This window comes from Chenopodium album, chromosome 23 (assembly GCF_948465745.1).
Source record: "Chenopodium album chromosome 23, dcCheAlbu1.1, whole genome shotgun sequence".
NCBI classification, from domain to species: Eukaryota; Viridiplantae; Streptophyta; class Magnoliopsida; order Caryophyllales; family Amaranthaceae; genus Chenopodium; species Chenopodium album.
Genome location: NC_137856.1, coordinates 29829115 through 29851559, shown reverse-complemented (window position 1 = coordinate 29851559; position 22445 = coordinate 29829115). Strand labels below are relative to the sequence as shown.

At 35.8% G+C, this 22445-nt stretch overlaps 3 protein-coding genes across 4 annotated transcripts; 2 read left to right on the top strand and 1 right to left on the bottom strand.

Moving 5' to 3' along the window:
- Positions 1–1136: 1136 nt before the first annotated feature.
- Positions 1137–9023, top strand: LOC145608211 (uncharacterized). Of its 2 annotated transcripts, none has more exons than XM_081663825.1 (6): positions 1137–1668; positions 1965–2157; positions 3661–3747; positions 4418–4681; positions 5645–5792; positions 8127–9023. In XM_081663825.1, the coding sequence occupies exons 1-6, from the start codon at positions 1595–1597 to the stop codon at positions 8897–8899; spliced, it is 1539 nt and encodes a 512-aa protein (XP_081519951.1). In that variant the 5' UTR covers positions 1137–1594; the 3' UTR covers positions 8900–9023. The 2 variants fall into 2 exon arrangements, with proteins under 2 accessions (XP_081519951.1, XP_081519952.1); XM_081663826.1 differs by having other exon boundaries at positions 1138–1668; positions 8160–9023.
- Positions 9024–9170: 147 nt separating this feature from the next.
- LOC145608792 (bet1-like protein At4g14600) lies at positions 9171–12094 on the bottom strand. Its single transcript, XM_081664389.1, has 4 exons — positions 11460–12094; positions 11216–11342; positions 10640–10696; positions 9171–9837 (listed from the first exon to the last, which is right to left on the bottom strand). Exons 1-4 carry the CDS (start codon positions 11495–11497, stop codon positions 9676–9678), a joined length of 384 nt encoding a protein of 127 aa, XP_081520515.1. The 5' UTR covers positions 11498–12094; the 3' UTR covers positions 9171–9675.
- Positions 12095–14019: 1925 nt separating this feature from the next.
- On the top strand, positions 14020–22007 carry LOC145608489 (uncharacterized). The gene is made up of 7 exons (XM_081664105.1): positions 14020–14140; positions 14415–14920; positions 15481–15788; positions 15906–15962; positions 20216–20667; positions 20857–21133; positions 21233–22007. Exons 2-7 carry the CDS (start codon positions 14553–14555, stop codon positions 21250–21252), a joined length of 1482 nt encoding a protein of 493 aa, XP_081520231.1. The 5' UTR covers positions 14020–14140; positions 14415–14552; the 3' UTR covers positions 21253–22007.
- The last annotated feature ends 438 nt before the right edge of the window (positions 22008–22445 follow it).

The window sequence follows — 22445 nt, the reverse complement described above, 5'->3', positions numbered from 1 at the left end:
TACTAAAATCAAAACCCAAAACAATTAAATTAACATTAAGCAAAATAATGAAACAAAGGAGGATGAAAATAAGACTAACCTTTTTGTGTGGGAAATTTTTGGAGATTCATGGGATATTTATAGGAGAGAATTATTGTAGGGTAAAAAGAAAGATTGGGCCTCATAAAAATAATGGGTCGATTAAGTAAACAAATGGGTTAGGCTTGTGTGATTGGACATAAATTGTAGAATAAAGGTGCATAAAATAATTTGTTCAAATAATTTTCGACCCAGATTAATAATTTGAAACTTTTGAAATTAAATTATGAAAAATAACAAATAAATATTATAAATAAAATAAATTTTCATTTATAAAATATTTAAAAATACGGGGGATTACATGAAAGGCCACCAGTCCAACCACCTTCACACCACCACATCACTACCTTCACACCTACCAACACCACCGGAAAATCAGCCCAGACCACCGCCGCCCCTCCCCCGACCACCGCCGACCCTCCCCCGAGCCTCGCCGCCCTCCCCTCCCCCAAAAAAACCACCCCTAGCCCCGCAAAACCCTAGCCCGATCTCCCTCGACCCCGAAAAGCCCAACCCTCTCACCACCCTCGAAACCCTAGTGGCTAGATTTCTCCCCAAGGTTTTTCACCATTGCTGCTCCTTTCTCCCTTCAAAATCAAATCAAACCTTAAAAAAATTAAATCCAAAAAAAAAAAAAATCAATCGGAGAAATCTGGAGAAATCGGTAAGACTTCTGGAGAAATCTTACCGATTTCGATCGCCGATGGCGATATGAAGTTCGGGTGAAAGCTTAGAAAGAGCGACGATAGTAGAACCACCAACTCTTTCGCGGAGGGGAGGGTGGGGCTGGTGGTCACGGGTCGGGGCTTAGGTGGTTTTAGGGGGTCTGGGTGGGTGGGGCTGGTGGTCACGGGTCAGGACATTGGTTTTAGGGGGAGGGGAGGGTGGCGAGGTTCGGGGGAGGGTTGGCGGTGGTCGGGGTAGGGGCGGCGGTGGTCTGGGCTGAATTTCCGGTGGTGTTGGTAGGTGATGTGGTGGTGTGAAGGTGGGTAGGGAAAGGGAATGGAAAAGTCTAGGGTGGTGGGGAATTAAGTTGGAAGGATTTGGGGTAATAAAGAGGGTAAAGGGAATAATTAAAAGTGCTTAACAAACAACAGTAAAGGGAATCGGGGCAGTTGATTCCCGTTCCCTTTCCCGAATACCCCCAACCAAACGGTCCCTAAACGTATCAAAAACCCTCCACCCTATTATTTTTAGTTTTTATGCATAGGCTCGGCGCGGCCCGATGTAGAGGTGTGATTTTAATGTCTTTTTTGTTTTTTCTCACCAAAAAATAAAAAAATTAATTAGGGATGGAAAAGAGGAACTACGAAAAAGCGTAGAGTAGTACTGTACGTATTTCTGTTATTCAGCGCGCAGTCACCATCAATCAGACACACTTTCCCCTCTTCATTCTCTCTCTCCACAACAAATTCCGCCATTGTCAACCACTTTTCTTCCCAAATCTTCATTCTAGGGTTTTAGCATTTTCCTGATTTTTCTCACATTCACGTTTTTCTAGACCTAATTTCAAGCCATGGTTGATAAATTACAGACGAAGCAGCTTAAAGGCGCTATTACTGAAGAAGATGTTTGCAATCTCTTGCAGAGGTATACTTTTTGTGAAATTTGTGTTAGAATTGCATCAATTTGTTGATATTGGTGTTAATTTGTGTGACAATGTTGTAAATTTGTTGATTATGGTGTGAATTTGTGTGATTATGGTGTTAATTAGGTACTCGGCGCCTCGGCGGGTACATTATTGGTGTCAATAGCCTCAATTTGTTGATTATGATGTAATTTTGTTGATTATGATGCTAATTAGGTACTCGGCGGGTACATTATTGGTGTCAATAGCCTCAATTTGTTGATTATGATGTAATTTTGTTGATTATGATGCTAATTAGGTACTCGGCGGGTACATTGTTGGCGCTATTGAAGGAAATGGCGCAAGTTGTTGATGTAAAGATTGATTGGCAAGCGTTAATGGCGAAAACGGAGACCGGGATAAAGAGTGCGAGGGAGTATCAGATGTTGTGGCGTCATTTGGCGTATCGCCAACCCTTGGTTGAGAATGTTTCGCCAGGAGAACCGCCTTTGGTTTGTTCTGAATTTTATTGATTTATTTGTCTCTAATTCTGGGTGGTTTTGGCCTTTATGTGTGCGTTTTGAGCTTAAAGTGGGAATGTGTTGTGTTTTTAATTTTTGTTGACGGAGATGAAGTGGTGTTTATTTGTGAGTTATTGTGATTAGGGTATGAGACTTGCCCCGATTTTACTTTGATTGAACCTATATTGAGAGAATGATTGATTATGTACATGAAAAGAAGAGTTTGATTAAATTTATGGAATTATGATCCTAAATTGTGTGAGTTTTTGATCTTGTAGGCATTCTTTTCCTTGTTTTGAGTAGTAATTAGGTGTATGGGAAAGACAATGATGTCAAGAGATCATAAATTGTGGAAATAATAATGGGATTTGTAAGTAATATAGCAAGGAAATGTTGTGGTCATTGTCGTGTCAATGGAACTCCACCTACAAACGTGTTTTTTCCACAAATTTTCATTATCACTCTATACCACTTTTAAAATGGTAATTGATGGTTATGGTATTTGTGAAGAAAACGAAGTATTTGGGGGAGGAACTAGCATTACCAATTTACCATGGGGATATTGGCATAATATATTCTTCACAAAGTTACTTATAAAAATCATTGCCATTAGCACCTTAGCTTATTAACAATCAAATTGCCCTTGAGGAGATGTTGGCCATTTGCAATAAGGTTGCATATTTATATAAAAGATAATTTACCTCAATGGGGTAAATTAAGCAATTGGCTTGACTTGAACACACAATGCCCTTGAAAGTTTGCTGGTCTGTTTCTTTTTATGTGCACCGCCAAGTCGCCGGTCTTGAATTTTGTTCCCGACTGTAGTACTGTGTGATGTTTATGCCTTCCATGTGAAAAAGATGGTATCTTCTGATATATTATGGTCTTTGAGGCACAACTTTGGCCAAAGTTTAGAATTTTGAAGGTATCTTTTAAGATTTAAATTTACATTTTAGATCACTGTGTACCCTGTTCAAATGAATGGTAAAACATTTTTCTCTGATGGGGAAAGAAATAAATAACACAACCTACCAAAAAGGCCCGGTTCACTCTAATAGAGGATGCTCATATGTGTTGTTTCATCCACTTGTTTTTGAAAATATTCACGGATTTGGTATAATGGCTTTTTTGTACCACTATACCAGAGATTATTTTGTATCATAATAGAGGATGCTCAATTGCTCATAGGTGTTGTTTTATCCACTTATTTTTTAAAAAAATTTAATGATTTAGTATAATGACTTTTTGTACTAGAAATTATTTTGTATCATACAAGTACATATTCTGTGTATTTGTATAACAAAAGAAAAAAAGTCCTTGTGTCAGCCACGAGATCTCCAGAAAATTTGTTGTAACGAAAAGAAGAAACCTATAAATGAGAAAAAGTGATGCATGACATGGCATGCATTTATAGTACAGGAAATGTAAAAGTATCTACTAAATTCTTATAGATGAAAATTTGCATAGCTTAATGTGGATGCAACTTGCATGCAGGATGATGATAGTGACCTGGAATATGAAGTGGAGGCTTGTCCCCCTGTCAGCACTACAGATGCTACAGAGGCTTCTAACTGTGTTAAGGTTCGACATGCATAATTTTTATACAGTATTAATGATTGGATTATGTTATAATTTGTCTATTTACAGAAATACACACTGATTTGGGCGCCTCTCCCAAAGGGCACGGCCTGAATGCCTAAGATAACTACCTATGCCGACTTTATATCTGAGTGTCAAGCTGATAAAAGGAGATATCTTTTTTTTCACTCTATTATATTTTTATGGCTGTGTTATGAGATGAGAGTTTGCACCGGTTTTGTGAAAGTTATTATCTCATAATAAATGATAGTTTGATGTTTTCATATTGCTCTTTGTAAGAAATATACAGTACATCTTAAAGTCACTCTCTCTAGGTGGACTCAGTTTGAGAATGTGTTGCCACTTATCCAAATTTCCCTTCCTAGTGTTAAGTGGTGACTATCACCTTGTCTAGTTGTTATGTAAAAAATTTTATTTAAATCATCACTACCCACTTGTAGTCTATGCTGTTCTTAATTTCTTTAAGGCTTTAACTTGTTCATGTATTAATACTATTTCATTCACTCCATTATCAGTTGTTGATGTAATAATTGTGCTTGGCATAATTGTGCTAGGCAATTTGGCATCACTAGTAATGCTACTTCCATACATATATGCAGAAGTTATTTTTCATATAGTTCCCTTTTTTATGCTGATTACTTTTTTTATTTAGGCTCTCACTTCTGGCTCAGCCAACAAGTCTCGTATGTCCAACAGTTCAAATATCGAGGTAGCTAGGGTTTCTATAGAAAATCCACTAGTTCGGAAAATTTCACCAGCTGCTGGGACCTTTGGTGAAGGATCAAATGCAAATGGATTGACATGTAACAATCAAAAGAAAAGAAAACCATGCCCAGAGGAGGAAGACAGAGAACTAATTGCTTCCGTTAAGAAAGGAGAACTCAAGGGAGAGAGTAATACTGCACAGCGAACCCAGGTTTCTACTCACTTCACCCTGCCTGTTTGTCTATATTTTTTTAAAAATCATGTTAGCAATGTTACATTTTTTTTTCCGTGTTGATAATAATGAATTAATTTTACAAGATACATTTTTTTTTTAATTTTTTTATTTGTTACAATTAGCACTAAGTTGCAAAATTATTCCTTATTATTTAAGAAGAATGACAGTCATTTTAATGCACTTTAGATATTTTCCCTCAAAAAAAAAAAAAATAAAAAAAAATAAAAAAAAATAATGCACTTTACACATAAGTGTACTTTGCAAAATGGAACCTATATGTAGCACCGTGTGAGGTTTCATCAGTGGGAGTGTGGGACTGATAGCATGTAACCCAGTAGATTTGAGCATAAACATCTTTTGGATAAAGAATATCATTTTCTTCCTTATCTTTACCCTGGCCTGGACTTTTTATGGCTATTTCACTGGCAATAGATCTGGAGTTACTTAATCAAAGACTGAATCTGAATGACATATCTAATTTAGTACATAGGGATGGTAGGAGGGAAGAAGAAGTAATTGTATTGCCACCAAGGAGCCAGTAGGTGATGAAACGGAGAGTAGAATAGTGTTTTTCATTGGAGCTTAGCAAATATTATGTTTCTTGTTAGCTGTTGATAACCCTTGCTAAATACTGGCATGGATTCCGTTGCTTAACTTTTACCGAAATGCCTCAATTAACTTCTTTTGTGATCCGTTGTCATCTAGTCCGGTTATGATGTCTGGGTATATTCCAGGTTTCCCGGGTTCAAATCCCGGCAACGGAGTTTCACATTGTCACTGAAATCTGATTTTGATCTCAAAGTTTGCTTTGTGTGTTTAGATTAGGGTGAATGCAATGCTGACTAGCTTTTAATTTGTGTTCTTACCTACTCCTTGCCTAAAAATAAAGCAGATATCTGCTTCAAGAATTATATTGCTGATTTTTTTTTGCTTATACAGAGGGCAAATACTAATAGGAAGAAACAGGGGAGCTTGAATATTGACGGAGCCAACACAGCTGACTCAAAACTTTCTGATGCACAGAAGGCTACTCGTTATGCACTTAACATGGCTTTAAAGGATAGCCCAGCATCAGGTGCTGCCACTGGTATGTTCTTGTTTTTGCATTATATTTGCTTTAGTATATAGATCTTCCTTGCTTGATGCTTGGGAATCATGTATTTTCCAATGATTTCCTTGAACTATTGTAGTTATCTCTTTATCATTTTCCCGTGCTTATGAGCTTGACATTATGTACACATAAGATTTTCAGCAATCATGCTGACATCTTATATATAAATCTCCTTTTTCACTAGGTTTAGCCTTGAGATTATTTTTCGCTTTACTTCTGTATTTTCATTGAATCGATTCTTCCTTTTCCCCGTCAACAATACTTGAACATTTTATGGAACCTGTTCCAAGGCTTATCTTTTAGCTTTTTCATTCGGAAATGGAAAATTGCTGTTGTGTGCGGCATTGTTTAAGAAATTATTGTTGGCCCTGCAGGTAAATAACTCTTTACATCAAGTTTATAGGCATTGAATTCACAGATTCCTTTTAAGTTTTGACCCTGGGTAAGCATGCTCAATTCCAATGCTGATTGCCCGCTCCCCAAGGGATTGATCAATGATGTAAAGGGTTTTAGTGAATGGGTTTTTAAATGTTTTTGCTTGAATCATATGAGAAGATCAAATAATGCGCTCCACTTTTTTTCCCCTTTCTATTTCCTTTTTTTTTTTTTTGTTATTCTAAATCCAAGCTTAGGTGATTTCATTTTCTTGACTTTCCATGTGGTAACGGGTAGCATTTTTGTGTATGAGTGCTTGTTGTTTTTGTTTAGATGTTAATTGTGTTACATTGCAGCTTAGAAAGTATGACTTTCCAAGTAGTTTTGGAAGGATAAGAAACCTGCCCCCTTTTCTTTATTATGGTTAGTAGAATTTCCTGACTTTTTATAGGGAAAAGTTTTTTCAATATGAGAACACTATATTCACTTGGATTGTTTTGGGATTTGCTTGCAAGTTAGTGAGGAATAGGGATTTCTTTATAAGGGATATAAGTTATATCTTCTTTAAACAGACCCACTTATAGATTAACTAGGAATAGAGCCAACTTTGGGGCTGTCATCCCATATTTGTCCTATGAAGGCTATGACCCAAGCTAATCTTAGCTTAGCAGGTAAATTTAAGTATTTAACCATGTGGGACACATTCGCTGGTCTTTATAATTTTTATTTTTATTTCTATTTATACAAACCCCTCTCTCCCCTCACTAGCCATCCTCTTCTTTAATCCCTCTTTCCCACCACACACCTTCCCAGCTTAGGCTCCCAATGCTGCCTGCAGTCCCAACAGCCTTTTCACCCATTCTCTTCCCCTCCCTCTCCCCTCTTCTTTCTCTTGTACTTGGTTAGGTTAAAGGGAAAGATACATTAGATGCAATTTGATGGATTTTGGTTCCATTGCTTATAATAAAGAATTAAAGAGAGAGAATTGAACAACAGTTGCAACTCTTATGAGTTACAACAGAAGATGAAAGAGGGAATTACGACAACAACAACTCTTATGAGTTACAACAGAAGATGAAAGAGGGAATTACAACAACCACCACCAAAAAAAAAAAAAAAAAAAAAAACCCTTCTCTATTTTTTTTTTGAAACAGAGGTAATTCAAGGAGTGAGAAAAGATGGTGGTGGCGGTAGTAATCGGGGTTTCACGATAATGGACTGACAACTGAGCATTGGAGCATCTTATTTCTGTGGTTTGATAACTGGAACAGCAGAAGAAGATAGCAAGAAAAGATAATTAACAATGTTGTGAAGAGATGTAACAAATTGTAGAATTCTAGATGCTTGTTGATGTTTGGAAAAATAGTAGAAATCAATCTAACTTACAGAACAACTAAGAGAAGAGAACAAATAAGGTACAAATTACTTTGTATATTCTAACAATGAGAGATAAATATTAATCTGCATTTCAGGTTGTTACACCAAAGACCAATTTTATTTTTTCTGTCATTCACTTTTCAGGTATATTTTGTTGAGATTAATCTTCCTTGTTTCTCTGTTTGGTCTTCCTTAATATTTGCTGGGGAGATGGGGCAGTGGGATTGGGATGCTTAAGTATTAGTTTGTGAACGCTTTAGACAATGGATTTAAAGGATCGTATACAAGGAAATTAGTTTGCTTTATTATGGGTTTTGACCTGTCATATATGGTGCACCAACTGCAAATTAATAGGTTATTTTGACCAGAAGATAGACCAGCTCTATCTATTCTCACATGACATTCTTTAAGCCTCAAACACAATTATTGTAAAGTTCTAAAACTAGTCTTTCTGTGCACCTATTATCTTCTTTTTTGTAGCCTTGTCTTTGTAACTTTACATAGTAGATGTATGGCTCTGCTGTTCATATCTTGCTGACTGCTTTTATCATTTTGTAGTTGGTAACGGACATGATGATTGTAATAATGCAGCTAAAATAAGTGCATCCAAAAGGAACTTGCCAGTCACGAAAGTTACTGTTACACCATCCCCACCTCAACCTTGTGCAGCATCGTCTGTGAAACCTACAGCTATGGGCTCTTCAACGAAGCTTTGTCCTAAAAGAAAGCCTCCACAACAATCCACTGTCAGTGCAGATTCTATTCAAGCTACTGCAAAAGCTGCAGGAGCCCGCATTGGTAGTCCTTTGGATGCTGCGTCTCTATTTAAGGCTGCACAATCGAAAAATGTAGTGCGCATTAGAGGGGGAAGTCCTCCTCTAGTCAAGACTCCTATTAGCACTGGGTTAGCAACGTCAACTTCTGTGCCTTCTGGAACTGCATTCTATGCTCTAGGAGCTCAACAGCCCAAACTTAGTGCAGTAGCGCCCTCTGTATTGCCAGTGTCTCAACCTCCAAAAGTGAGAGCCACGTCTGTCGTAACTACAGAGCGAATTAGTACTGCTCAACAAATGGAAAACAAACCTTGTACGGCAGCAAGCATTCAACAACCGGGTGCTAAATCAGTGACTAGAGTCCAAGAAGATGGAGCTTCATTTCCCCAACTTTTGCCAAAAGATAAGTGTCAGGCAACATCTCCTGGTGCAGATGTTGGTTCTGGTAAACAAGCAACTGCTATCGGTGATTCTCAATGTACAATAAACAGGGATGTCATGAAGGTTGAAGGCAAAAATGACACTTGTAAGCAGGTCGTTGAGTCCAGTGCCAAATAGTAATTGTAAGAAGGCATATGTTTTTCAGAGAAGTATTTCATGTGTGAATGGAACGCATGAAATTTCACTAACTTCGGTTGATAGTGGGCGTGCTGGATAGAATGGAGGTAAGGTTTGAAAGTGAAGGAATAATTCAGCTCCAGCCATTCCTTCACTTTCAAACCTTACCTCCATTCTATCCAGCACGCCTTTGCATATTGATGCTGGTTTACAACGCATACCTTACTTAAATTTACATAACCACATGTGGGTTTGCCTCCCAATAAATTGAATTTTGGTAATTGCCACATCACTTGTATCTTTGGCCACTGAATATATGATTTCACTACCAAAAAGATGAATATTTACAAGGCGGCCATTATATCACAAACATCTCAAAAAGATACCCAAGAAGGCCATAGCTTTAAGGAGAGTATCAAACAAGAAGAAAGTACTGAATACTGAGCTGCTAATAAAAGCAAATATACAAGCAATTAAGCACTGCAACAATTCAGCTGGTTTTGTGCAACTGGACTTGACCAGACCAGATAACCATATAGAGTGCCTGCCAAGACACCAGATACTCGGAAGCACTGAGATAAACCACAACCCCAGAAGAAGATAAAGCAACTGCTACACAAACTGAACACACTACAGCAACTGAACACAATATCATCAGATCTGCAACATAATCCCAAACACATATATGCAGCTAGTATAGCACGGAATTATAACCTCCATTGGGAAAGTTGTGCAGTAGAAAGTTCTCTAAGCAGTCTGCAAGACTTCATGGCTGCTCAACGTCGGGAAAATTTGGACCAGAAGTAAACCAAGAAAAGACAAAATAATGCAAAAAGAACAACGTGCAGTACATGGTTAGAGCCACTTTGCACAATGCTGCTGTTTAATCTCCTCATGTTGTTCTTCAAACTAGCTTGAACTTGAATAAGGGTCATTTGCTGTACCATACAAAAGCACGTATCACAAGAAGCACGGAAATACATACTGCTAAACAGCCAAAATATACAAAGAATCATAGCAAACTTCACCACTTCCTTTTTCATGAAGCACAGTTTGTTTAGCTGAAAGAAGTCGCATAAAGCAATCACGTTATGACATATTCATATAAATTGCAAAAGTTTACAGATCCAAAGTATCATGAGTTTATTTCTATACAAGGAAAGATGCACCAGTTCTATGATTGATAAGAAAGTCAAATATTATGAGCAGTCATTGGTACAAAAATAATAAGCTCCAAAACAAGGCATTAACAATGAACAGTCATATACAAGTATCAACAATAGATCACATCAACATAGACAACATTAGCGAAATCCTGTTCTTGATGGACATTTCAGGTAATGACAAAGTTCCAAGAAAAAGGGAGGGAGAAAAGGTGGAGCGTTATTAGGTTTATCAGGGAAAAAAAAAAACCTTACTGAAACTTAATACAAAGACAATAATGAACAATTTAGCATGGCATCCTCAGAAGGGATGATTATTAACAGCTCAGACCAGAAATATGATGTCAATATATATTCAATTAATAATCGTAATCTCAAACTAGTTATGCATTTAAACCCTTCAAGGAGGAGAATTTCTTAAAACACTAATGCCAATGGTTATGTCTGGCGAAGTAATCAGTAATGTGCCCAAAAGAGCCAACAAGTAGTGTAATATCATAGCAAAACACAATTTAATTCAAAACAATTGATCAAGGGTAAACAGCTTAAGATTTGGAAGATTGTGCAGATGCTTTACCAGCTGATCCATAAAATCACTCTGAAACTTCGCCTCTGAGTTAATCTCTTGTGCTACCTGCATCAACATCATGCATCAAAGACCAATCCAATGAACCAAATGAAAAGATAACAGAAAGCGATGAACAGAACAAATTGACAGAAAATGACCCAAAACAAGCAAATTCCTGCCAAGATGTTTCTTGCAAAATCCATATATTGGTATCCAGCAAGGTTCAAACAAACTCACCAGAACTTATTAATTATATTTTATTAATTCCATCTTTCTTTTACAATCACTCATATGGGGCAAAATCAACACACATTACATGTCGAATTCCTTTCAATATATTCGGGTTTTACTATAGGGCTAAGTTTAAGAACAAAACATCTTTCCCAAAATGTTACGCAAATTAATCATGACAAAATCACGCGTTCATCAGTATCATTTAGCTTCTAATACTAATCCCAACTAGTAACCCTATAAATTCCTCAACTTCCATTTAAGAAATTCAACATTGATAAAATCAAAATTCAAGAACTAAAAATTATCAAATATGAAACCCTGAAAATAGAAAGAATGGAAAAGCTGAATTACATGTCTGAGCTTGTGAACTTGAGATCTAAGCCCTGTAATTTCATCATCAAGATCAGCATGCATTGGATCAACAATTCGCACTTGTACTTCATCTAAATTACCCACTTGCCGAGTACTCAACCCATCACTGCACCCCAAAAAAAATTAGAAAAAAAAAAAACCCAAATTAGAAATTCAATCACTAGAAATTAATTCGATTAAAAACCAAGAAAATGTTGAAATTTGAATGAATGATCATAATTACCTTGATCTAAAGGGGACAGCACCACCTCTTGTTGCCATGGTATATGCAATCAAAGTGATAAAAAAGATTGAAAATTCAGGGGTTTTTTTATCAAATCTTTGGAAATATAGGAATTGAGATAATATGGTATTAGAGATGATATTGAGGAAATGAAGAATTGGGATGCGGTCAATTTGTAGGTTTTCCCAAAGAAGAACCGGAGGAGATGAATAGGTGTTAAAGGGACCGGGAAGTTAAAAGAAAGGGGATATTCAAAATCATAGGTTATGTGATTTGTCTTGATTATAGGAACGATTTCCTTAGATAATGCTTTAAAACTTCAAAATTCTTCCTCAATTGTGCTAGATTCTTCAACATATTCCATGTATTAACCACATAAGCATTTTAAAAAAAAAAAATTATTGTGATCGATTGAGCATGAATTAGCTAATTGATGAAATATCGGTTTTAGCATAATGAATTGCCAATTGAACCAATAAATTACCATGAAATAGTAGTTAGGAAAATCGTCCTACAAAATTAAAACAGGTCAATAGTAGATAAGGATGTAGATGTTAAAAAAATAAAAAAATAAAAAATAAAAAAAGAAAGGAAGGAAACTGCTCGACAGTGGCTAGAGAGGGCAATATTTGAAGCTTCTATGTTTAAATTTCCCTACCTTATAAAAAGTAGAAGATTGCTCTTATGAATAATGCATGGACCATTATACCCCTTAAAATGTTTGTTTACCTTCTTACCTCCATGTGTAATTTTGTAATTTTACTTAAGACCCATTAATCAATTACAATAAATGGAGGATGGAAAAATAAAGTTTGAGGTTATGGTTTAATTTCATGACAACATTAGTTAATGGACAACGAAAAGTTATTGTTTTATGTGGGCGTTATTTTAAAGTAGTTTAACTAAAGTTTAGAATGTTGCACAACTATACAACATTCGATCATCACATTAGTTTGAGGTTATGGTTTAATTTCATGGCAGCATTAGTTAATGGACAATGAAAAGTTGTTGCTTTATGTGGGCGTTATTTTAAAGTAGTTTAACTAAAGTTTAGAATGTTTCACACCTATACAACATTCATCACATTTATCTATATATTTTCAAGTGTTACATTTCCGTACCTACCCAAGGATATAATTGTGAATAATTTATTTCTTAGTATATGCATTTAAAAGCATAGCCAATAGATTTTGGGTGTCATGACAAGCTATTACAACTCGACCATAAACATCTATTATGTCGCGCGCAACGCGCGCGTAGGCTCCCCTAGTAAGAAGAAAAATCTAAAATTAAGGTGAGACCCCCAAAACTAAACATTTAACATCATTATTGAGAATAGAAATTGATAGATAGACTACCTCAAGGCTCCGATAAATATGGGAAAGGGTTGTACGAGTGTAGGAACTCTTAGTTTGAATCAAATTAAAGATCACGACTTATACAATTTTGATTGAGATTGATACAGGTTAGATCATTTATCGCATTTTTAATAAATAATAAACCATAGCATAAAAAGAAGTAGGCAAATAACCTAGGTTTAAATATAAAAATCCACCTCAAAAAAAAAAAAAAAAAAAAAATTATTACTGGACTAGTTGGAAGACACCTTTCATTGAAAAACAAAGTAAAAAGCCCTAATCTTTACCATGAAAGTGATGATGAAAACTATCTCTTCTTGCAAGTCACTTGTAAAAGAGTAGAAAAGAGAAAATAAATTAACATTAGGATAAACAACTATTGAGTGCAACAATAACCCTTAAAGATAATCAATGGAAATATGTATTTTTAAGCCATTTACAAATTGTTTTAAGGTATCAAAGCTAGACAAAGCAAAAGAATAAAAAAAATTGGATGTGATTGCAATATACTTTTTTTCATTTTTATTTACATGCAATAAACCATTTTTAACACAAACACTTAAGGAAGATATTAGATTAGGTATACAAGCAAATTAATTGAAATAATTTTACCGCCAATAAGAAAAAAATATTAAGTAGTTACGATAAAATTTTATAGCTTAATTTGTCCGTTTACCTTTCAATTCACATCCTCAAATAGCGCACCAAGAAATTGTTTTGCAACTTGCGATTGTTAAAAAATGAAAGTACATCATTTAGTGAATGTTATAATAATAGAAACCACTCGACCCCCACCCACGGGGGGGGGGGGGGGAGGCACAACCGAGTATCCAAGCATACAAGCAGCGAAGTCAGGTTGTGGTCTATCGTCGCAGTTTAGTGTGGAGTGCCTGCAGCTCTTTGTGCTGCTCGGCGTGCGCGAGTCTCACTAATGACCGTGAGATCATAAACTAATCAAAGAATGACTCTTAGATCCTTAGAAGCCACTAAAATAATAACATGTCTTATCTTTCGAACAAACACCAAATTCAGCAAATCAATCATTAGCTCGATTAGCTTCATATCCAATCGTAACCTCCCACTCCTCGACTCGACTCGACTCCTCGTACTAGAAGAAGAAGTAGGCTCAGGTATTATTCCTAGAGTTATTTTAGGTTTTTTTTTTATACAATAAAGAAAGAAGACTATAGTATCCTCTGATTTAACGTTCACTTTCCCTCATTTATATATTGCGAATGAATTTTCCTCACTTTTCTCTCTTCCTTCTTCCCTCGCTTGTAGCCGCCGTGCGTACACTCTCACAGTCTCCATCATTTTTCTCTGGTAATCTCTCTCCTCTTTCTCTCTCTTCTTTCTCTCTCTTACCTCTTTCTTTTCTACTAATCCGCCATTGTTAATCATGCTACAATTCAATCTTCTCTCTCTCTCTCTCTATCTATCTCCCCTGTTTAATTTTGAATTTCATTCTTGTCAATTTTCATCTTAATTGTTTTAATTTTGTGATTGTTTGTTGTTTGATTGTTGTTACTTGCATTTGTTGTTTTTGTATCGTTGGATTGGAATTGAAATTGAGTTTGTGATTGAATTTTGTATTTAGGTTTGTGATCTTGTTGAATTGGAACACAAAAACATGCAAGTTTGATTCAAGAATTTCGGAATTTTTGGGTGTTTTGTTTATAATTTTTGTGATTTTGGGTTGAAGAGTGATGCGATTATTGTAAGAATTGTAATCATTATGAGTGTCCTAGCTCGGGAAAAATCGAGGGGTTTTGTGAGGATGCCGAGTAAGAGTTTGAGGTGTATGAGCTATGAGGATACTCTGCGTGAAATGGAGGCTTTTTTGGATGGGAAACTTGAGAATCCGCAAACTAGTCGTGGCGAAGTTTATGCCGATATTACTGAACCTATGAACTCGAATGCTGCCGTTAGGCTGCCTGAAAGTGAGGATCCTGATGCTACTGAGAATTCTAGCTCTTTTGGTGATACTGCTTCGAGAAGTGACAATGTTTCGGGAACTAGTGATGCTGAAGTGGAGTCGGAGTTTCGTGTTGATACTGGTTTTGCTGATACGTTGGACAGTTATACTAATGTTTTTCCCATGAGGTTGGTTTTTCTTGGTTTTGTTGAACATCAATTTTACTTTTCCGCTAATGTTGTCTTATACTTCACTTATTTTTTTTGTATTGTAACTTCTAGACTATAATGCTAATCAATCACTTTCCTTTGGCCATCTTCACCATCTTTTGTATTTTGTATGTTAGAAAAAACTTCATCATAGGAGATCTTGCTAGATTTGTCTCAATATAAACTTTCTAATTTTTAACTAAAAAGATATTAAAGATATTAATGGTATAAGTTGTGCATTGGCACATGTGAAATTTCAAATGTTGCAATTTGAATAGAATGAAGGAACTACTAAAGTTATCTTGCAAGAAACATCAAGATGATTGACTTTATTTTCATTTTATTCGAAGTCGGGGGCCTTGGGGCTGAGTGTCCAACTGTTCTATTTTAGCTCTTTTGTGAAAATGTTTCATAATCTTGGTCCAAATTGAAGTTTCCTAGTGTCCTAAGCAAGTTTGGGAGTCATGGATCCAACAAGGATACTTTAGGTTAAATGAAAAGTCCAAGTAACATAGATTTCTTTTGCTACAATATTTCAGGAAAAGAAAGTTGACACCTCATTGGAGGAATTTTGTACGCCCAATTATGTGGAGGTGCAAATGGGCAGAACTAAGGATAAAGGAGTTGGAGTCTCAAGCCCTAAAATACTCCCGTGAGCTAGAAGCAAATGAACAAACAAAAATGTTGGAACTACATCAATATACATCAGACTTTTGTTCGAGATCATTTCCATTTTTCAACCAGTCAGACAAGAAGAAACCCATGAAAAGAAGAAAACGGAAACGTGTGGAGAATGTGACTGATATCTCATCTTATATGTCTCATCACCAGCTTTTCTCATATTTAGGTATACATTTTCTCTTGTGGTTGTAGTAGTATTATGTATACATTTTTAAAGATATAATTCCACATGATCGCTCGGTGAGCACCTTTATTTATCATGATACCATCTGGTCTAATGCAGAAAATAAGAAGTCTGATCAAGATGGTATATCAGCTGCTGACGACGATGTTAATCTAGGTAAGAATTTCTATTTCAGTTAAGATGTGAGTGCCATCAAGATTTGGCATTATGCTGTTTCTCCCATTCTAACTTATCATGAGCTTGCATAACTTAAATTTTGTCTGGTTAAAATTCAAAGAATATAAAATTCAAGGCGCTATCTGAGTAAAGAAGTCTATTTAGGGGTATTTGCTCATTATGAGGAAGATTACTTTTATCTGGATATTCTCAAAAAAAAATTCATATTGTTGAATCTATCTGGAAGATTATCGTTTTTTATTGACTAATCAGCAATGTCATTCTTATTGTTAAAATATTTGAAATCAATCTATGTTAAGACAATTAAGATGTAAGAACTATGCTGTGACCTTACCACCCTTTTGTGCTTCTCGTTCCTTCGTTAGGGAGAAAGGTTTTATAAGTAATCAAGTACATCTGTTAATGATCTTCCTTAGCAAAATAAATTTTCTGTTAAATTGTTACGCTATACAAACACATGTTGTAGCGTCAAGAGTCATGATGATAGATGATTATGGCTAGGGTGTTATTGTCAAATAAGCATCAACAACAGGGCAAGTTTTATTTTGTTGGTTAGGTGTTTTACTTCTCAGTGATTTTATTTAATAGTAGGTGTATGGAAATCCTTGCTAGAATGCTTTGCTCAAGTTTGTGCTTGCGAGTGTATATTTGGGGTAAAGGAGTTAGGCAGTATACATGATCGTCCACAGAGTGAAGAAGCTGTTTTGTTTGTTCAGGTTGGTTACTAGGTATTTTTTTGGTTTATTTCAGACTTTCAGACACCCACAATGTCTGAAACCCAAGCATGAGATTTTCATTTTTTCATATACTTTTTACAGGGTTTGTTTACTCATCAAATTTTGTTTTTCTGGGTAAATTAACAACACATCATGCTGCTCAATGCGCTCTTTGTTCTACATATCACAAATGGCTTGGATCTTATATTCATATCAAAGATTCAAGATCTTAATGCTAGTCTAAATTTTTATAGGCAAAAAGGCATAAATAATAAGATCTAATATGTGCTTAGGTTATGATTGTTAGCAGAGTAAAAACTTAAAAACTGTGTGTGGCCAATTTAGAACTCTCCAAATCAGTTTTATCCTAGACTTTTTTTCATGGCATAAGAAAATTGGAGCATAAGTGAACATGAGGACCAGAAAACTTAGTGCAGCAAGTCAGCTTCGAAGCTATAAGGATTGAACTAAAGCCTTAAACACTCTTTTGCTCCACTGCTTTAGAACAAGCCTTATTCAAGTTATGACTAATCTCATAAAATTTATTTTAAAATAAAAGATACGGCAACTTGTATTACAATAGCATTGAAAAGTATTTACTTTTAAGAGAGAATAAAAAGAAGGGAATTTTATGTGAAAACTTAATTACTCGAGAGTTGAATTAATGTTTCTCCTTTTATTTTTACTTATATCACTTTGACTTATGCATTATTCACATACTCTACTTTGACTACCTTTGACAATTATAGATTTATAGTAAAGGAAAATAAGGTCATGTGAAATATGGTTAGATTTGCCATGAATCATACTTTTCATAATATCAAAATTTATAATTTTTACTTTACTGTAATTAAGGATGTTTGTGATTGAGGTAATGCATTGCAAGCATGAAATGAGAAGGGTTGCAAGTTAAATGGTTTAGTGAGGAAGTATAATAGAAAAATTAATTCTGGCATGATGTATTTGCAGGTTTACATTTAAATGATGTATCAATGACTTATATCTTGCTTATGTTTGTGATAGTTTTGCCTTTTTTCCTTCATCATTTGAGTGTTTTATTTTGGTAGTAGAAATCTCCAATACTATGGCGGAAACCGTGACACATGTTGCATGCTTGAATTGATAAATTGAGGAGGCAATAATTTTGTAGAAGCCAGTTTTGTGGCCTGTGCTACTCACTGACATATATCGGTTGACTTGCCATTTTGCCAAATATATTAGGCGAAGAACATAATATATCTTCATTTAGAATACAATAAAGCACATACATAAATTTTTGTTAAGATTGACTTCTACATAGTGTTGGGAAGTCATGGGAACAATGTAAAGGTAAATTATAAAATGAGATATGGGAATGTTAATGTAATAGACTAGAATTTGATTATAAGTGTATTGTAATAATTAGTTCAATTAATGGAAGAAGGACTGATTTTTCATTGATTCACTGATGATTACAAAAGGGATAACTTAGTAGCTTGAGGCTACAACTCTCTAAGCCACTTTAGGTAGCCACTCTCTTGTGTTTGCCTTACAAATTTCTGGATAATTTTCCTTCTGCCTAATTCTACCATTCTTATACTAATGGTCAATACTTGACCTTAGGAAGTACATGTGACTAATGACTAAAATGGAAAAACCATCAATGAGCATCACTAAAGTTGCTTGCCCTTCTTCCTTCATTTTTTCTTAATTGCCTTTGTCTTGTTGCAAAGAAATGCCTTCCCTAGGATGTTGCTGCTGCCGTTTTCCGCGCCTCGTGTACACCAACGGTGGTTGACCTTGGTCCATCACAGTTAATGAAATGGGAACTAAAATAAATCTGAGGCATAACTATCCCTAATTACCTAACTTTATTTGTAGTGCCCATGAAGCATAGATTTCTTGACAATACCTGTATTTTTCTTGAAGATTGTCACTTTCAAGAATGTAGTATTCTTCAATTTTCAGAGTTGTTAGTGTGGTTGGTGATTAGAAAAACAGAGAAGAATAATATCTATATTCTATACATATTGATAATTAGAAGGTGAATTGTTTGGATCACATATACTTCCTCAATTCTTTATTAGTGAAACTATTTGCAAACTTTACTTTGACTAGGTTTTGTGATTTATAGATTAAAAATAACAGTCATGCGGAATCTTGTTCGAATCAACTTATTGTGTATTTCCAAAAAATAACTTTTTAAAATTATTATTACATCTTGATAATAATAGATATTAATGGTTGAATTTATGCATTGGCAGATATGATAAAAGAAACATGTCAACTAAAAAAGAACGTAGGATGCATAGAGTAATTACGTAGTATATATTTTTTTAAAGGGAAATTGGAAGGGGAAGGGGATGTGAAACTGAAAAGAGGAAGAAGAGAAGATGGGGAGGAGTAAATATTATGGAGTATTATACAAAGAAAATATGGTAGTTGCATGAAAAGAATGCCATGTGTCATTAGGGTTATCGTTATAGACTTGGTATAGGTATATTTCTTTTTTTTTTGCATCCTTGTAGATAGTTGGGAAGTTGAGGTGAGTGAGGATTGATGTGAATATGAAAGAGATTTGGTAAATCAATTAGAATACGTGTGCAGGCTTACTTAAAAAAGCTGCTACTGCCTACTCATGATGTCTTTTCTCAGCATTCTGAGATGACTGAGGCTTCTCATGTTTTCAGTGCCAGATTTCTAGGCAGTTCAAGGATTAATTTTGGGTTATAAAAGTAGTTAACAAGTTAGAAAACCTTTTGGCTGTCATGCTGTGGATATTCCTTCCTTTGTGAGTATTACTTGGTGCCTTGGTGATTCTCAGCACATGGCCCTCTTTTGATGAACATGCATAATTTGTGTTCTCTCTTTTTGCCCCATGTCGTGGCAGCAAAAATACTTTCATTACATGCAATACAAGGAGTAAATACAAAATTTTTATGAGTGGCTTGCAAGCTGTGCTGTCTTTCTTTCTAAGCTTCTCAAGTTTTTATTTATTTTTCACGCAGAATAGTCTAATGTTTGTGGCTAGTGAGGCTCTCCTGATATCTATTCATAGTTTGTTTATGCTACTGGAGTTGAAATTGTGAAAGGCAGAATTTCCCCAGGGTCCAATTTCTGTCATGATGATAGCTGTATTTCTATCCTAGTGCCAGTAAAACTCAGGTCAGAGAGAATACAAAAGTATTTACCTAGGCGTCAAACCCTCCATGTTAGAAAACATTAATAGGAGTAAAAGACTAACATTAAGTAACCAAGAAAGCTGTAAAGGCAAATGAAGTTGTAATTTGCGGGGGCATAGCGAATATGTTAACACTGGTACATTGCAATTGGCTTTTCACTTGTATTTGGTGAATATAATGTGCAACTTTGATTGTACATTTCTGGTATGTGTAATGAACAACTTATTTTAATAAGTTTCTGCTTACACATTACCATCGATTATCTTTGTGATAGCAACCATCGTATAATTTTGTGTTGATGTTTTATTTTAGGAAGGAAATGTAATTGTACTTTCTTATTATGCTGCTTTTTCAGATGTATGTCCTAAGAATGAAGAATTCAGCATGGATGATGATTGGTTGAAAGATGGCGAGGATTCCATAGAACAGATTCTTCGACAGATTGAAACAGTACAATCTAAAGTTCAGAGGCTTAGAACCCATTTTGATACGGTGATGTTAAAAAATGGTGTGAAATTCTCCTCTTCAGAAAACCTAAGTCTTCTTGCACCTTACGATGCTCAGACAAGTGCTGCACAAAGCCCTGCTTTCTCCGCTGGCGACGGAGACAATTTGTCTATTGGGGGCATTGAAATCCCTCATGACATAGCAGACTTTGAAATTGGTGATCTGGACTTGCCTGAGAGTTTGGTCTCTGATTATGGAGATGGTACTCAGATTCCTGATATTATAGAAAGCACAGTAGGGTTACTTTCTGCAGCAAATGTTACCATACATCAGCCACAGATAGTAGAGTCAGGTGAAAATGTAAGGTTTCTTTCATACCTTGTCTAGTGCGTAAAAAATTGATTTTGCGGAAACACTACATGTATGTGACTGAAGTTTTATTTACTCCCTTAAATAAGTTCCAATTTTTTGCCCCTCCCTCCCCTCTTCTGGGTTTTAGACTTTAATCTTGAATCCTTTAATTTGATACTTCATGCTGTTGATCTGCAGATTTTGGATAATACGCATATACAGAACAGAGCAATACAAGATGGGCATGTGGCTTCTGGAGTTATTGACCAATCGATAGATGAGAATAATAAGCTAGAAAATAAAGAGCAGCATATTTCAAGTCTCGGAGCTGGCAAGGGATTAGCACCTGATTCTGGGACTGTAGATGCTGTGATTCAGGAAAAAACAACATTAAAGTCTTGTTTGACTTCTAAGATTAAGGGAAAGCGGGGTGAGCGCAAGGCTGGACCTGGAGGTTGGAGTTTGAGATCTGCAGGTGAGCCAGATAGCAACTGATGATTCTTTTTTCTTCTGATTACATTAAATCTAAGCAGATGTGGAAATGGCTGGGGTGCTGATAACTGATGCATTGCAGTGTCCTTTTTGAGCGAGTAGTCCTCGTTTACAGCTCCAAGCAATATGCAACGGCAGCTAATCTGTATAAATTTTGCCTGTTGGCGAGCTTACCTATTGCATATCATCTCTGTACTCTGCTGGTGATAATGGCGAAAAAGCTGTTTGATAGTCTAGGCTTGACTTTGTAGTTTGTATCCATAATTTAGTGGCCAGCCATTGATTAAAGGCCTTGAAGCTCTTAACATGAGGATTTTGAATTAGACACAAGAAGAGGATGGCATCCTGAATGTCTTGGCGTCTTGCTCATTGGTAAAAAGCGTATACTTTATTTTATGATGCTTGGGAAAAAAAAGTTGTCACATTTTCTAAGATAGTAATGGTTTATGATCAAATTTCTCAACATGCCACCACTTGAATCATGCGATGTAGTTTGATACTTTTGACAGTCATTAGAGCTGAATATTCGCAATGTTCTAGCATAGCTAGATACCTGATTGGTCTCTACAGCAAGCCATTCTCTGCTAGTAGCGATATTGATCTCGACCGAATTCCTGAATTGGGAGGGAGAGTGGTTTGAAATATGCACCTGAGGGCTGATTTGCATATTAACTGTAGAGGAGCATGTCACAAGCACGTGTCACGTGGATAGGGATTACAAGTTTACAACTCCCTTTTGTGCTTTCACCTTTTGAGGCTCATTGGCCATTAAAGTTTTACTCACCTCATTTGTTTATTATGTTCCTGTTCAAATCTTGTAACCAATTATAATTTGAGGGAATAAACTATACTTTCAAAGATGTTGCAAATTACGACTACAATGTCTTTTTATATGCAGTAATATATTTGGGCTAATTTTTTGCGCAGAAATGTTGGGATATTGTAAAACTGGTATTGGTCAATGTAGTTTATGGTCCGACTTGAAAAAAAAAATGGCATTACATCGGGGTAAACACGACTTGATATATTATTGTGCAGGTTGAGGGCTTGAGGGCTTGAGGGCTTGAAGCATTGAGCCCTTGGTCGAATTCACGATATATAAGAATGAACGGAGTATAACAAAAAATGTGTAGGGTTTATAAGAATGACATAACATTAATACATTATGGTAAGTGGTATTGGGACAATTCTTGGCTACCCTTCTATAAGTTCGGGCATTACAATGTTGCTATTGGGCTTGGTCATAAGCCAATGGTAGATACAAGGTACACAAACTCGGTATGAGGCACGACCTA

Coding starts and splice junctions, on each gene's coding strand:
- LOC145608211 (XM_081663825.1), top strand. CDS start 1,595: ATGGTTGATAAATTACAGACGAAGCAGCTTAAAGGCGCTATTACTGAA. Junction 1,669..1,964: donor GTTTGCAATCTCTTGCAGAG/GTATACTTTTTG, acceptor GATGCTAATTAG/GTACTCGGCGGGTACATTGT. Junction 5,793..8,126: donor AGCATCAGGTGCTGCCACTG/GTATGTTCTTGT, acceptor ATCATTTTGTAG/TTGGTAACGGACATGATGAT.
- LOC145608489 (XM_081664105.1), top strand. CDS start 14,553: ATGAGTGTCCTAGCTCGGGAAAAATCGAGGGGTTTTGTGAGGATGCCG. Junction 14,921..15,480: donor ACTAATGTTTTTCCCATGAG/GTTGGTTTTTCT, acceptor ACAATATTTCAG/GAAAAGAAAGTTGACACCTC. Junction 15,963..20,215: donor TGACGACGATGTTAATCTAG/GTAAGAATTTCT, acceptor CTGCTTTTTCAG/ATGTATGTCCTAAGAATGAA.
- LOC145608792 (XM_081664389.1), bottom strand. CDS start 11,497: ATGGCAACAAGAGGTGGTGCTGTCCCCTTTAGATCAAG. Junction 10,697..11,215: donor AAGTTCACAAGCTCAGACAT/GTAATTCAGCTT, acceptor ATGTTGATGCAG/GTAGCACAAGAGATTAACTC. Junction 9,838..10,639: donor GTGATTTTATGGATCAGCTG/GTAAAGCATCTG, acceptor TGTATGGTACAG/CAAATGACCCTTATTCAAGT.